This window comes from Pongo abelii, chromosome 9 (genome assembly GCF_028885655.2).
Source record: "Pongo abelii isolate AG06213 chromosome 9, NHGRI_mPonAbe1-v2.0_pri, whole genome shotgun sequence".
Taxonomy (NCBI): Eukaryota; Metazoa; Chordata; class Mammalia; order Primates; family Hominidae; genus Pongo; species Pongo abelii.
Genome location: NC_071994.2, coordinates 42296112 through 42310370, shown reverse-complemented (window position 1 = coordinate 42310370; position 14259 = coordinate 42296112). Strand labels below are relative to the sequence as shown.

General features: G+C 35.0%; 1 protein-coding gene across 2 annotated transcripts in view; it reads left to right on the top strand.

Moving 5' to 3' along the window:
- Positions 1–14259, top strand: part of LUZP2 (leucine zipper protein 2) — a 562514-nt gene that overhangs the window by 481576 nt on the left and 66679 nt on the right. For both annotated transcript variants that reach the window (XM_054523770.2, NM_001132557.1), the window contains 1 exon segment: positions 1153–1320. In XM_054523770.2, the coding sequence (XP_054379745.1) occupies positions 1153–1320 (168 nt within the window).

Below are 14259 nucleotides of genomic sequence, written 5' to 3'. Positions count from 1 at the left end.
AAGAAGACACACATGTGGCCAACAAGCATATGAAAAAAGCTCAATATCACTAATTGTTAGAGAAACGCAAATCAAAATCACTGTGAGATACCATCTCACACCAGTCAGAATGGCTGTTATTACAAAGTTAAAAAATAACAGATGGTTGTGAGGTTGCAGAGAAAAGGGAAGACTTATGTAGTTAGTGGGAGTGTAAATTAGTTCAAACATTGTGGAAAGCAGTATGGCGATTCCTCAAAGAGCTAAAAGCAGAACTATCATTTGACCCAGCCATCCCGTTACTGGGTATACACCAAGAGGAATATACATTTTTCTTCCATAAAGACACATGCATGTGAGTGATCATTGCAGCACTATTAACAATAACAAAGACATAGAATCAACCTAAAAGCCCTTCAATGACAGATTGGATAAATAATATGTGATACATATACACCATGGAATAGTATCCAGCCATAAAAAAGAATGAGGTCATGTCTTTTGCAGGAACATGGATGGAGCTGGAGGCTATTATCTTTAGAAAGCTAATGCAGGTACAGAAAACTAAATACCCACCACTCCCACAAGGGAGCTAAATGATGAGAACTTAAGAAGATAAAGAAGGAAACAACAGATACTGGGGTGTACTTGAGGGTGGAGGATGGGAGAAGGGAGAAGAGTAGAGAGGAGTAGAAAGGATAACTGCTGGGTACTGGGCCTAAGACCTGGGAGATGAAATAATCTGTACAACAAACCCTCATGACACAAATTTACCTATTTAACAAACCTTCATACGTACCCCCAAACCTAAAAGAAAAGTTAAATAAAGATGGTAACTTTCAAAAAAGGATATTTTCTACATCAGAGTAACCTAGAGTATATTTCCTTTCCTACAAACTATCATGGTGGAAATCATGTCAGTTCAAGAGAAAGTAATAAGACATACCTTTGTATTTCAGTGTTCAAAATATATCATGAAATGTATTAGCTCCTAGAAACAGACTGAGTGTGGATAAAAAAGTGTGTCATAATGAAATTTATGAATTAGGCAATTACATTTGAAAAGTGTATGTATTTTTGTGGGGAGTATAGGCTAGGAGGAAAGGGAGAATGCAAGCAGATAATTGATGAGCAGAGCTAAATGTAAATATGTTAATGCCTCTTTTTTTGTAGGAGTCACAGATGAAAGCAATGAAAGAGACTGTGCAGCTCTGCTTGACATCCGTTTTCCGTGATCAGCCTCCTCCCGCTTTGAGTTTAATCACGTCAAATCCAACTCAGATGTTACTCCCACCCAGGAATAGTGCCTCTAAGCTTCCAGATGCAGCGGCCAAAAGCAAGGTACCTACCTTTCATTTGCTCTTTGTAAAGTAACAGCAAGTAATGTGTTGTCTTTAAAGCCCAGGGTATATAATCACCAGAGTGGATTCAAGTATGATAACAAATCCACTGAAAGATTAGGATGAAAATGGAGGGTAGTAACCCAGCTTGTAAAACCTCCATAGTCACTAGAAGAATGTTGGAAGGGAGCTTTTCTTTCGTAGAGAACCTAGCTGATTCTTAGGCAGAATCATCTAATTGTTTAACACAAAAACTAATAATGTTAGAATAAGTTAAAAGAGAATATCTTGTATTACATTGCAATAAACATCACAGGTTTGATATGGGAAATATTTTCTTCTGGGTCGTAAGTATCTTCAGAAAGGTATATCATTTTTTTTTTTCTTAAGTCCACAACTCTCAACACTGGCCGCACATTAGAATCTTAGTGTAAATATTTTTAAAAGTATGCTTAGGTGTATTTACATTAAAAAAGCCTTACTCCTGGGGTTTTTTCCCCAGACCTATTAAATTAGATTTTTTTTTTTTTGAGTTACACTGCAGTTATCAGTAATTTTTCAAAGTCCCAGGGTATTTTAAGGTGCGTTCAAGTTTAAGGACAACTCATTTGAGCAAATCTTCCTCCAAATTCCCTCCACCAACCTACTTTAGACGAAACAAAGAACATTTAATGGTGCTTTTGTTTCAATCTTCAAAAACTTCAATTTGTAGGCCCTGCATACATTGAAATAAATCCTGAGAGCCAGAAATAATCTTTGGAGAAAGGAGTTCTGTTTTGGGTAGTATGTTGGAAAGATCTGGTTCTCTGGTCACTTGTCTGAGCATCACTTGTTATTAAAATGAGTGCTATGGATACCAGCCTGACTTCTAAATGCAAATCTCAAGGGTTGAGTGCAGAAAAACTTAAGAATCACTAATACAAATACCTAATGATGTGTTACATCTGGCTTTCTTACTGCTTATTTCTGAGATTTCCTGTTTTTGAATTAAAGTGGGTAGATTAGGGAAATGCTATTTTCAGGATGGAGAGTCAAAATTAAGTAGAATGAAGTAAATCTTCTAGTGTAGTTTTTATGTGTAACTAGTCAATTTATGAACTACAAAGATTTAGTCTGTATGAGATTCTTATGTAATATTGTTTCGCTTTTAAAAATTATTCAAAACAATGTATTTAACTATATTATATTATTGTCTGTGTTTTTATATGTGAATTATATATATATATATAAAATTGTGAATTTTAAAAGCCACAGGTTCACGAAGGGAGGAGTACAAAATTGCAAGGGTTTACTAGAAAAAGGTTAAAAATAATTAATATATTAGTACCCCCACCATTTAAATTTATTGTTTTTATTATGGTGCTTGCCTGTTACATTCACTGTTAGAACTATAGCTTAAGTTTCTGCTGAGAGTCTTCAATGAAGTCCATCAGATACTCTTTCATCATTACCCTTTGTAAAATCGAGATGCTGGTTTCTCTCTAAGTTGAGTGAATTATTTCTTACCCTCCAGTTAGAATTATTTTTTCTTTCCTCAGTATTTGCTTTGACAGCTGAGTGTTTACTACTCTTGGCCCTTGGTCATCCTTGAATGTTATGTCTGCATATGTCTTCCTTCTTCAGAGACATGACTGTGCTTGGCTCATTGATCTGTTTAATGTTATTTAGTGTCCAGAATGATGTTTCTAGAAAATTCATTTGAAATACTTGTGGTATGCCCTTCTTCTTCTTAAAAATTTTCTTTTAAATTTGAAATGACACTTGTTGTATGCCCTTCTTCTTCTTATAAATTTTCTTATAAATTCTTCTAAATTTTACTTATTTGGAATTTAGAAAATTATATATTATTGTTTGTTTAGTGTTTTGTATTCAACTACATTGTTTTTCTTCTATGTACCAGTGCTTGGCTGGTAACTAAGACAGCAAACTTCAAGTGACACAGCCCTCAACTTTTGGAGATTGCAGCCTATTTTTCTGTAAGAGACAAAAAGAAAACTGCAGGATTTGTTCTTAGTAGTAGATCAGGTCATCTTCTGTTTGTTTCCTTGTTTGTTTTCTAGATACCTGGATACAAATACACAGGAGATGATATATCTTTTATGTCTTTGTTATGATATTATATATTTGTTATGTAGAAAATGATATTCTTTCAAATATATAAAAAGCCAAGGTAGAAACCAGTGGATCCGATCTGCATTTTGCATAAAACGACCCCAACTCCCCAACTAAAGTAGAAACAAATAAACCGTATGACAATCTTCTGACCTATGTAAGAGAGGATGGTGACCTACTTTATGTCACCAACACTGAAAATAGGATTCGAAATGTTATTGAGTCATAAAATTGTCACTACCTAGTAACTAAATGGGAAGCATGAAGGGAGGAAATCAAGAATAAAAGTCCTTGCATTCATTCACTATGATGTAAAGGGCAAGAGGAGGTTTTAAAAGGGAAGCCAAACTGGTTTGTTTTTAACCTGTTGTGTTTTGGGTTTCCGTCATAGAACCAAGTGCCCATATCCAGTAGATGATTATGTATTTAAATCTGTAACTGAGGGAGATATTAGATTAGATATCATCAAAATGAATAGGGTTCAATATTGGAAATAAATAAAATTACCTGAAGAGACGGTATGGAGTGAAAAGAGATGAGGTCTGCAAAGACACTAGACATGAGAAGTAACGTGAGTATGGTTTTGTGTGTAAGCTAACAGGTGGAATGCTTATGACAAAAGTGCATTTATTCCCATTATTTTGCTGAGATACTCTCTAATGTATATTTAAGCTGAGAGCCACGACTTTTCTATGCCTATTTTGCTATTGCAAAAAATACAGTGTGCATGTCATTGTGTATATTCAGAATGATAAATACTCCAGTGGTCTGTTGGAGCTGGTTCATATGTGCTTGCAAAAGTTGACTGTTAAATTTACAGAATTTGTACTATTTAACTGTTAAATACAGGCATTATTAAATATTATATTATATATACTTACAATTACATAAATTCTACCAATGGCAATGTGGTAAATACCGAAGCTACTATATAGTGCTATAATCTATGCTGTTCAGGATATTGTATATTTTGGATCTGTATAGTGGAAATACTATATAATAGTGTACTACTGCATATCTCTTTGCAATTTGTGTTCAATGACATCATGTTAGCAGATTGAAATTGGTAACATTTATACTGTAGAAATTGACTAACACTATAAATCAGTGTCCTCCTAACCCACAGAGCTAGTGAATAGCATGCCTGTGTGTGTGTGTGTGTGTGTGTGTGTGTGTGTGTGTGTGTGACATTTAAAATAGGATTACTTGGCATTAGATAATATACAAAAAAAGTGACTAACATTTTTTCTACTGCTGTGTGGTAGAGCTAGATGCATAGTAGTGCTCAGAAAAGGCAAATTAATAAACAAAAACGCTTATGTAATTAATAGCATTCTGAAAAACTCATTTTGTATATCTATTGCAATACTACATTCATTTTTTATAAAATATATGCTTTATAGAATTTGGAAAAAATTAAGAGGAAGAACAGAAAACATATCACCAAGAATTCTACCACTTTTAGTTTAAAAAATAGGAATTAATACACAGTAATGTGTTTAGTGTTTATATTTGCATAATAGAACATTTAAGAGGTAGGATTCATTAGTCAGACTAAGTAAAAATCTCTTTTCTGCTATTTTTTAATTTTAATACCTTGATCAAATTACTTAACTTTTCTGAGATTCATCTTTCATGGCTATTAAATGGAGATAATTACAGCACCAACCTTAGAAAGTTGTTCAGCAGATCAAATACGAAAGTTCACATAAAACATTAGCATATATTGTGGTGCCTGATGCACATAAAGCGGTCAATAAATATGTGAAACAAGTATTAGGCTCTCTTAAAGCCAGGATAACATGAAAACACTTGAAGAAAATTTTTAGTAGGATGTTACTTTAACTTTGAATAAAGCTACACTATTTACATTGTATTATTTTTCAAGTGTTAGAATACATTAATTCAAATAAGTGAAACTTCAGTTTTTTATCATAAAAGTATAGCAGAATCCTTACAATCCATTTAGTGTCAGGGATCATAATAATACATGTCATAAAGAAAGGAGAGTGTTTAAAGACACTAGAAATGAAAAGCAATTCAGATAAACAATGCAGATAAACAGCAATGAAACCATGCTATGAAAACCCATATGTCACGCCATCCCAGGCTATTACTGTTTCTTTTCTTTTTCTTTTCGACTCACTGCCTTAGTTGCAGTTTATATTGTTGAAGGTCACAACTGTGGTATCTACTTAATTGGAAAAGGATGATTTGTTAATGTTTGTTTAAATGTGTTGTAAATGCCAAAGTCATTCCAGGGCAGGAGGCCCTGGAACGCATGTGGTTCTCTTTAGGAGCTTAAAGACATGCAAGTGAAAACTGCATATTTCTTAGTGCCTGGAAGTTTAGATAGATCAAGGTACATTTTTCTTTTCCTCTTTTCTGCCAAAAATCTGTTACAAAGTAGTTTTTTAAGAAACCTCAAAACAGTGCACCTGGAATCATCATAAGCCAAGGTGCTGAGCCTAGGCTGCATCTTCAAATTATTATGGGCTTCAAAAATGCTCACACCTGGGTGTCAATACTCCCGATTCTGATACAATTTAGCAGGAGTTTAGGCTAGTTTTGGAGATTATTCAAAAATCTCAGATGATTCTAATTTACAGCCAAGGTTGAACATGAGTAAGATCCTGATTTTAGAAATGAGAAAGGACTCTAAGAAGTAAGCTTGCCCTATCTCTCTACTTCTCTGCTTCTAGAAGAGATTTCCCAAATAATACAGAGGTGATCAATTTTAAACAGTTCTGTTTTTCCACCTGCTGTCTGTCAATCGCTAACCATTTAGTTATCTCCAACATCCCCTGAACAATCCTCCATGTGAAAGGATGCATGAGGGAGGTGAGATCTCACAGTATGCGTTAAAGCCAATATTTCCTCTTCAAACTCCTTTTAATATTCAAAGCTTATAATACCATTCTGGAAGAAAGAACATGAATAGCATTAGAAGGTAACATTTTTTTTCAATGGGAAACAAGAGAGTCTATGTCTAGATATCCCTAATCAAACTCTATTCCCTAGGTTTCTGCAAAGGAAATTGTAGTTCAGAGATAAAATCATGTTTCCTCACAACTTTCTAAAGGCATCACAGCCAATGTTCTTGTTACTTTATTATGAGACATGTTACTGAATGATAGAAGAATCTATGGATGTAAAATACCCATGACTATATGCAAAGAGTAATTTAATTAACTATATAAAATATGACTATGTAATGTGGTCCTTTATGAAATAGTGTTAAAGAAGACACGATTATGCATTTTATTATAAGATTCTCTTAACAGCCCTGATAAGCATCAGTATGACCTTAAACTTGAATATGTTTTTCCTGAATCATACATTTAATAACAATGTATTAAGTAATTTGAGTATACAAAGCATTGCTTAGGGATATATGTGCTATATTTCTTTTAGTTACTGTGACTATCTGTAAGGATAATATCTTTTTTACATTCAAGAAGCTGGATATCGGAGTTTTAGAAGGTTATCTTCTAGGCTTTTTGTATTGTGTTGTGTCCTCCAAGAAGACACAAAACAGAATTATATTTGCAAGAGGTTTATTTGGAAAAATGCCTGTGAGAGAAAATAGGGAGGCAGCCATAGGAGGCCGGAAGAGCCATCAGGCCCCAGTGCAGATCTGATTATTCTGGAGCAGTGAGGGAAGAAGGAGGATCTAGATATAAAAAGCCTTAGATTCCTGTGCAGTTAAGAAAAGAAAAACAACTTTGGCAAATGTCAATGGGAAGTCATTGCATAAAACCCACCCATCAGAAGAGTCCCCATATTTTATGGGAATGGGCTACCTTACTAGCCCTGTTGCATCACATGCTGGGGAAGTCACAGTTTAGCAAGTGGGGCTTTCAGTCAATTATGCTCCCCACAGTGGGAAATCTGAGAGGTTCCATGTTGGTGGACTGTATTTTGCTCATTATGCTGGAACAAATCTCACATTCCTAAAGACTGTCAGTTTCTTGCTAAACTATGGCTTCTACATCTCAGGGAAATATAATGTCTTTAAAATTTAGGATATCTTCATTATTTATTTTGTTTAATATCTAAAGAAGCTAATGTTATGGGAGACTTACAGAATAGCAAAACTCTGACACTCATGATATCAATTCAAAGGTGTAGCATTAACTGCAGACAGTATAGCTTGCTTCCTATGTAGAGATAGAACAGACAAATATGGACTCTGTGAAAGCCATCCTGATGCTGACATTTTTTTCCTGTATCTTTCAGTCAGGAACAAAGCAAAATGAATTATATGAACAACTGGGATGTGGTGAAACTGAGCTTATCAAATTTCTAGATGTCCAGCATTTGGGTTATATTCAAAGAGTATATGCTGGCCCATTTGTTCAAGTCACTAAGCTAAACAGTGTAAGGTTAAGATATTTGACTTATGTCATCCAACTAATAGAAAACAAGATTTAAACTAAGGTCTGGTAGTTCTAAAATCAGGTTTTTTTTTTTTCTATACTAGTATGGCTAATTATATGTGATATATACAAAACTATCTTTGGTGATACTCAACCTAGTTACTCTGATGTTTTCAAAATGTAAAGAGTTTGGCTCTCTAGAAAATGCAGGCTTTCAGTTCTTTATAAAAAGGAAGAATAATTGTTAGGCTTCAGAATTGTGTTCTTCTTTTCTCCATTCCTCCCTCACTTTCACTTTTCTTCCCTTTTTCCAATATTTATCAGGTCTCACGTTGTGTTAAGACACAAGGAAAAAAAAAGGGAAGAAAATGTTACAAATCATATGTAATCCATCATATAATATATATATATATATATAAAATCCTTTCAATAATTTTATCTATTATATATGAAAAAATATATTACTTATATTTTAATAAAATTCTGAAATATTTTCTATTTTATTAAAAATACATTTAATTTAATGTATTTTTTTAAATGTGAGACATATGAATGACTGCAAAGAATTCTGCTGAATATTCATATTTTTATGTGAACATAGACTTCTCTTCCCATAGTTTTTATCTCACATAACTATCTTTTGCCCTGGGGTGCATGTACTTTGACATCTTTATATCAGTAAAAAATTGTAGTAGATAATGAGGCAGACAGAGAGAAAGTGTGACAGTCTTAATTAAAATTGCTTAGAAATATATTGTAACGGTCTCTGTATTAGTCTGTTCTCATGCTGCTAATAAAGACATACTTGAGACTTGGTAATTTATAAAGAAAAGAGGTTTAATTGACTCACAGTTTCACGTGGCTGGGGAGGCCTCACATTCATGGTGGAAGATGAAGGAAAAGCAAAGGGATGTCTTACACAGCAGCAGGCAAGAGAGCATGTGCGGGGGCGCTCCCTTTTATGAAACCATCAGATCTCCTGAGACTTACTATCATCAGAACAGCACATGAAAGACCTGCCCCCATGATTCAGTTACTTCTCACCAGGTCCCTCTCATGACACATGGGAATTATGGGAGCTACAATTCAAGATGAGATTTGGGACACCACCAAACCATATCATTCCACCCCTGACTCCTCCCAAATCTCATATCCTCACATTTCAAAACAAATCATGCCTTCCCAACAGTCCCCCAAAGTCTTAACTCATTTCAGCATTAGCTCAAAAGTCCACAGTCCAAAGTCTCACCTGAGACAAAGCAAGTCCCTTCCGCCTATATGCCTGTAAAATTGAAAGCATGTTAGATACTTTCTAGATACAAAAGGGGTACAGGCATTTGGTAAATACACCTATTCCAAATGGGAAAGATTGGCCAAAATGAATGGGATACAGGCCCCATGCAAGTACAAAATTCACCAGGGCAGTCAAATCTTAAAGCTCCAAAATGATCTCCTTTGAATCCATGTCTCAAGTTCAGGTCACACTGATGCAAGAGGTGGGCTCCCATGGCCTTGGGCAGCTCTGCCCCTGTGGATTTGCAGGGTATAGCCAGCCTCCTGGCTGCTTTAACAAGCTGGCATTGAGCATCTGTGACTTTTCCATGTGCATAGTGGAAGCTGCCGGTGGATCTAACATTCTGGGGTCTGGAGGATGGTGGCACTCTTCTCACAGCCCTACTAGGCAGTGCCTCAGTGGGGACTCTGTGTGGGGGATCCTGTGAAGTCTCTGAGCCCAAGCTAAGCCATCATATCCCCTGTGACCTGCATGTATACATCCAGATGGCCTGAAGCAACTGAAGACCCACAAAAGAAATGAAAATAGCCTTATCTGATGACATTCCACCATTGTGATTTGTTTCTGCCCCACCCTAACTGATCATTGTACTTTGTAATCTCCCCCACCCTTAAGAAGGTTCTTTGTAATCTCCCCCACCCTTAAGAAGATTCTTTGTAATTCTCCCCACCCTTGAGAATGTCCTTTGTGAGATCCACCCCCTGCCCGCAAAACATTGCTCCTAATTCCACCACCTATCTTCAAACCTATAAGAACTAATGATAATCCCACCACCCTTTGCTGATTCTCTTTTAGGACTCAGCCTCCCTGCACCCAGGTGAAATAAACAGCCTCCTTGCTCACACAAAGCCTGTTTGGTGGTCTCTTCACAACGGACGTGCATGAAAGATCCAACCCACATTTTCCTTCCACACTGCACTGGCAGAGGTTCTCCATGAGGGCCCACCCCTGCAACAAACTTCTGCCTGGACATTGAGGCATTTCCAAATACCCCCTGAAATCTAGGTAGAGGTTCCCAAAACTGAATTCTTGACTTCTGTTTACCCACAGGCCTAACACCACATGGAAGCCACCAAAGTTTGGGGCTTCACCATCTGAGGCAATGACCTGAGATGTATGTTGGCCCCTTTTAGCCACAGCTGGAGCTAAAACATTTGGGAGGCAGGACACCATGTTCAGAGGGTGCATAGAGCAGGGGGTACTAGGCCTGGCCCACAGAACCATTTTTCCCTCCTAGACCTCCAAGCCAGTGATGGGAGGACCTGCCATGAAAGTCTCTGACATGCCCTGGAGACATTTTCCTTATTGTCTTGGTGATTAACATTTGATACTTTGTTATTCATGCAAATTTCTACAGCTGGCTTGAGTTTCTCCCCAGAAAATGAGATTTTCTTTTCCATTGCATTGTTAGGCTGCAAATTTTTCAAACTTTTATGCTCTGTCATCTCTTGAATGCTTTGCTGCTTAGAAATTTTCTCCACCGGATACCCCAAATCACCTCTCTCAAGTTCAAATTTCCACAGCAATCTAGGGCAGGGGCAAATGCCACCAGTCTCTTTGCATAGCAAGAGTGACCTTTACTCCACTTCCCAACAAGTTTCTCATCCCCATCTGAGACTACCTCAGCCTGGATTTTATTGTCTACATCACTATCAGCATTTTAGTCAAAGCCACTCAACAAATCATAGTAGTTTTATAAATATACAAACTAAATTGATTCATTATTTTTCTATCAGTTCCTAATCACTGGGCACCTAAATTGCAATTGTCATCTGTCTCCATTTAATCCTACTTTTAGGTGGGATCATTTAAAATATTGCCACATAGTCTCTGATATTCGTCCATCAATATATGGGTTCTATGCCCCCTTACTTACAATCTGGGCAAGTTTGTAATTATCTGACAATGCTAGCGAAATTACAGATTGTTCATCTCCCCTAAACCTAAATGAATGCACTCAAATTTTGCTACCTTTTCCGAGGTAGGTCAGGTTGCTTATATCTAGCATGTCTCAAAAGACTATTGAATGGGTTATCCTGAAGTTTTCCAACTGTTTAAACATGCACACACACATACAAACATGTATTTTAAAATTTATATATACATATAACTTTATAATTTTTGTATATGTTTTATGAATTTTATATGTAAAATTTAAATTTAACTACTCCATTTTGTTTTTCAGCAAAGGTCAATTTGAGTCAAGAACAAATGTTTAGATTTTGAACATAATCTTGTCTTATTGATGGGGAAAATATATGACTAACCATTGGTAATATATGGTTCAAATGTATATACTGCAAAATGATGAATTGAAAGGTAAATGCAAAGATGAAGACTGGAAAACCATTTATATGGGATTCCTTGGTTAATCCTAAGGAAAAATTACAAAACTTCCAATTAAAACAGCAACTGGTGAGAACATAGAAGCTGAAAGACAGTAAATACAGTTGGCATATATTTGGTGATCTTATTAGACAACCTGAGAGTTCAAGATTTTAAAAGACTCATTCGAGTTAGAAATATAAACAATCTAAATAAAAGTCAAGAATACATATTTTTCAGATCCTTGCATAATTCTAGCCTTTTTATTCTATGTATATTTTTAACCCCCACCCAATCATCACTCATAATGCTGGTGAACTTCTATTCCCCTTTCATGGGTTCATCTCAAATGTCAACTCTTTTTGACTACTTTCTTGAGTTTCTGTTGTGTTTAAGCATTTATTTTTATTTATTTTTCCTTTTTTAATTTTTTATTTCCATAGGTTATTGGGGAACAGGTGGTGTTTGGTTACATCAGTAAGTTCTTTAGCAGTGATTTGTGAGATTTTGGTGCACCCATCAACAGAGCAGTATACACTGCACCCTATTTGTAGTCTTTTATCCTTTACCTGCTTCCTACCTTTCCACCTGAGTCCCCAAAGTCCTTTGTATCATTTGTATGCCTTTACATCCTCATAATTTAACTCCCACTTACGAGTGAGAACATACGATGTTTGGTTTTCCATTCCTGAGTTACTTCACTTAGAATAATAGTCTCCGTTCTCATCCAGGTTGCTGCGAATGCCATTAATTTATTCCTTTTTATGGCTGAGTAGTATTCCATCATATATATATATATATGTGTGTGTGTGTATATATATATATATGTGTGTGTGTATATATATATATATTCCATCATATATATACATATATCTCTCACAGTTTCTTTATCCATTTGTTGATTGATGGGAATTTGGGTTAGTTCCACAGTTTGCAATTGCAAATTGTTCTTCTATAAATATGCGTGTGTAACTATCTTTTTCATTTAATGACTTTTTTCCTCTGTGTAGGTAGCCAGTAATGGAATTGCTGGATCAAGTGATAGTTATACTTTTAGTTCTTTAAGGAATTTCAACACTGTTTTCCATAGTGGTTGTACTAGTTTACATTCCTGCCAGCAGTGTAGTAGTGTTCCCTGTTCACTGCAACCACACAAACATCTATTATTTTTTGATTTTATGATTATGGCCATTCTTGCAGAAGTAAGGAGGTATTGCATTGTGGTTTTGATTCACATATCCCTGATCATTAGTGATATTGAGCATTTTTTCATATTTGTTGGCCATTTGTATATTTTCTTTTGAGAATTGTCTATTTATGTTCTTAGCCCACTTTTTGATGGGATTCTTTGTTTTTTCCTTCCTAATTTGTTTGAGTTCATTGTAGATTCTGGATATTAGTCCTTTGTCAGATTTATAGATTGTGAAGATTATCTCCCTCTTTGTTAGTTATCTGTATACTCTGCTGACTGTTCCTTTTGTGAGGCAAAAGCTCTTATCTATTGTGGTTAAGCATTTTTATTGTATTTATATGGCATTTGTGAAAAATTTAACCTTGAGACTCTGCCCTAAATTCCCTGGCTAGCCTGTGAGCTCCTCATAAATACATACATTGACAAGTTTCCATTGCATCATCAGTACTCCAAAAACAGGCTGTAAGAAAATCACACTTAGTGTGATTGAATACTTAAATTGAACTACTAGAATTGGTGAACTAGTTCAGTAAACAGTAGGCAAACATTTATTATACTCTATTTTGGAAAAGATAATTGTTTGTGTATGTGTCTGTGTCTATGTGTGAAGGGGGATGTGTGAACCATTTTACCATGATTTTCTTAGGACTATAAATATGATAAAATACAATAAGGTGGTATTGGCTGCTGGCTGTTTTAATGGAATTAGATTAATTGAATTACCTGAAGCATAAGCTCCATGAAAATAGGCAACTAAGTGTCTTTTGCTCACTAATATATACCAAACTTTCAAAACAATGTGATATACAGAAACTGTTCAATTAATATTTGTTGAATGAATAAATGAATTATTTAAAAGGACATGTCAGAGTTACTTCCAGGAGGCATTGCTCCCAATACCTAAAAATTTTCCAATTGAAATACAAATATTTATTTATTTTCCCTGTCATCTGCATTTATAATTCATTTTGATGTATAATATTGCTTCCAAGACATTGTGACATACAAGTTGTACAATCTATTTGATGACTTCCCTATTGAATTTCTTGTATATCTGTGTTATTACATTTTATGTGAAGTAAAGCACAAATTTAAGCATATTTAATTTAAGTATACATAATGCCAGTTCACAATTCTGGAGCTTCTTGCTCCTTTATCCAGAAATCTTTTCACTATTTGAATTTGAAAATTACCTGAAGCGAAAAGATTCAAAATATACAATTACTTTTTAAGTTTCAAAGAAAATTCTCTGCTTCACAACAATATTTTATTTATGTTTACAACAAATTGAATTCAATATTCTATTGATATATAAATTATCTGAATTTTCAGAGAAATTGGACTCTTGCTAAAAATTAGAAACATGGTAAATTGTAAAGTTAGAATTTGGTATTACCATTATCTGTCTGGAAAACTACAGTTCTTGTCTCTATGCCACACTACATTGACTCATCTGGCCTGAAAACTTAGGTGATATATAATGGGAGAAAATCAATCCCAGTAAATCTGTTTTACTTTGTTTTCAATTATAAGGAAATTAACAACTATTACATAAAAAAAAGAGAAGTTTAAAATGTCATAATGTAAAAGCAGTCAATACCAAAACCCTATCAATGTCATTATTTGGGTTATTTACAT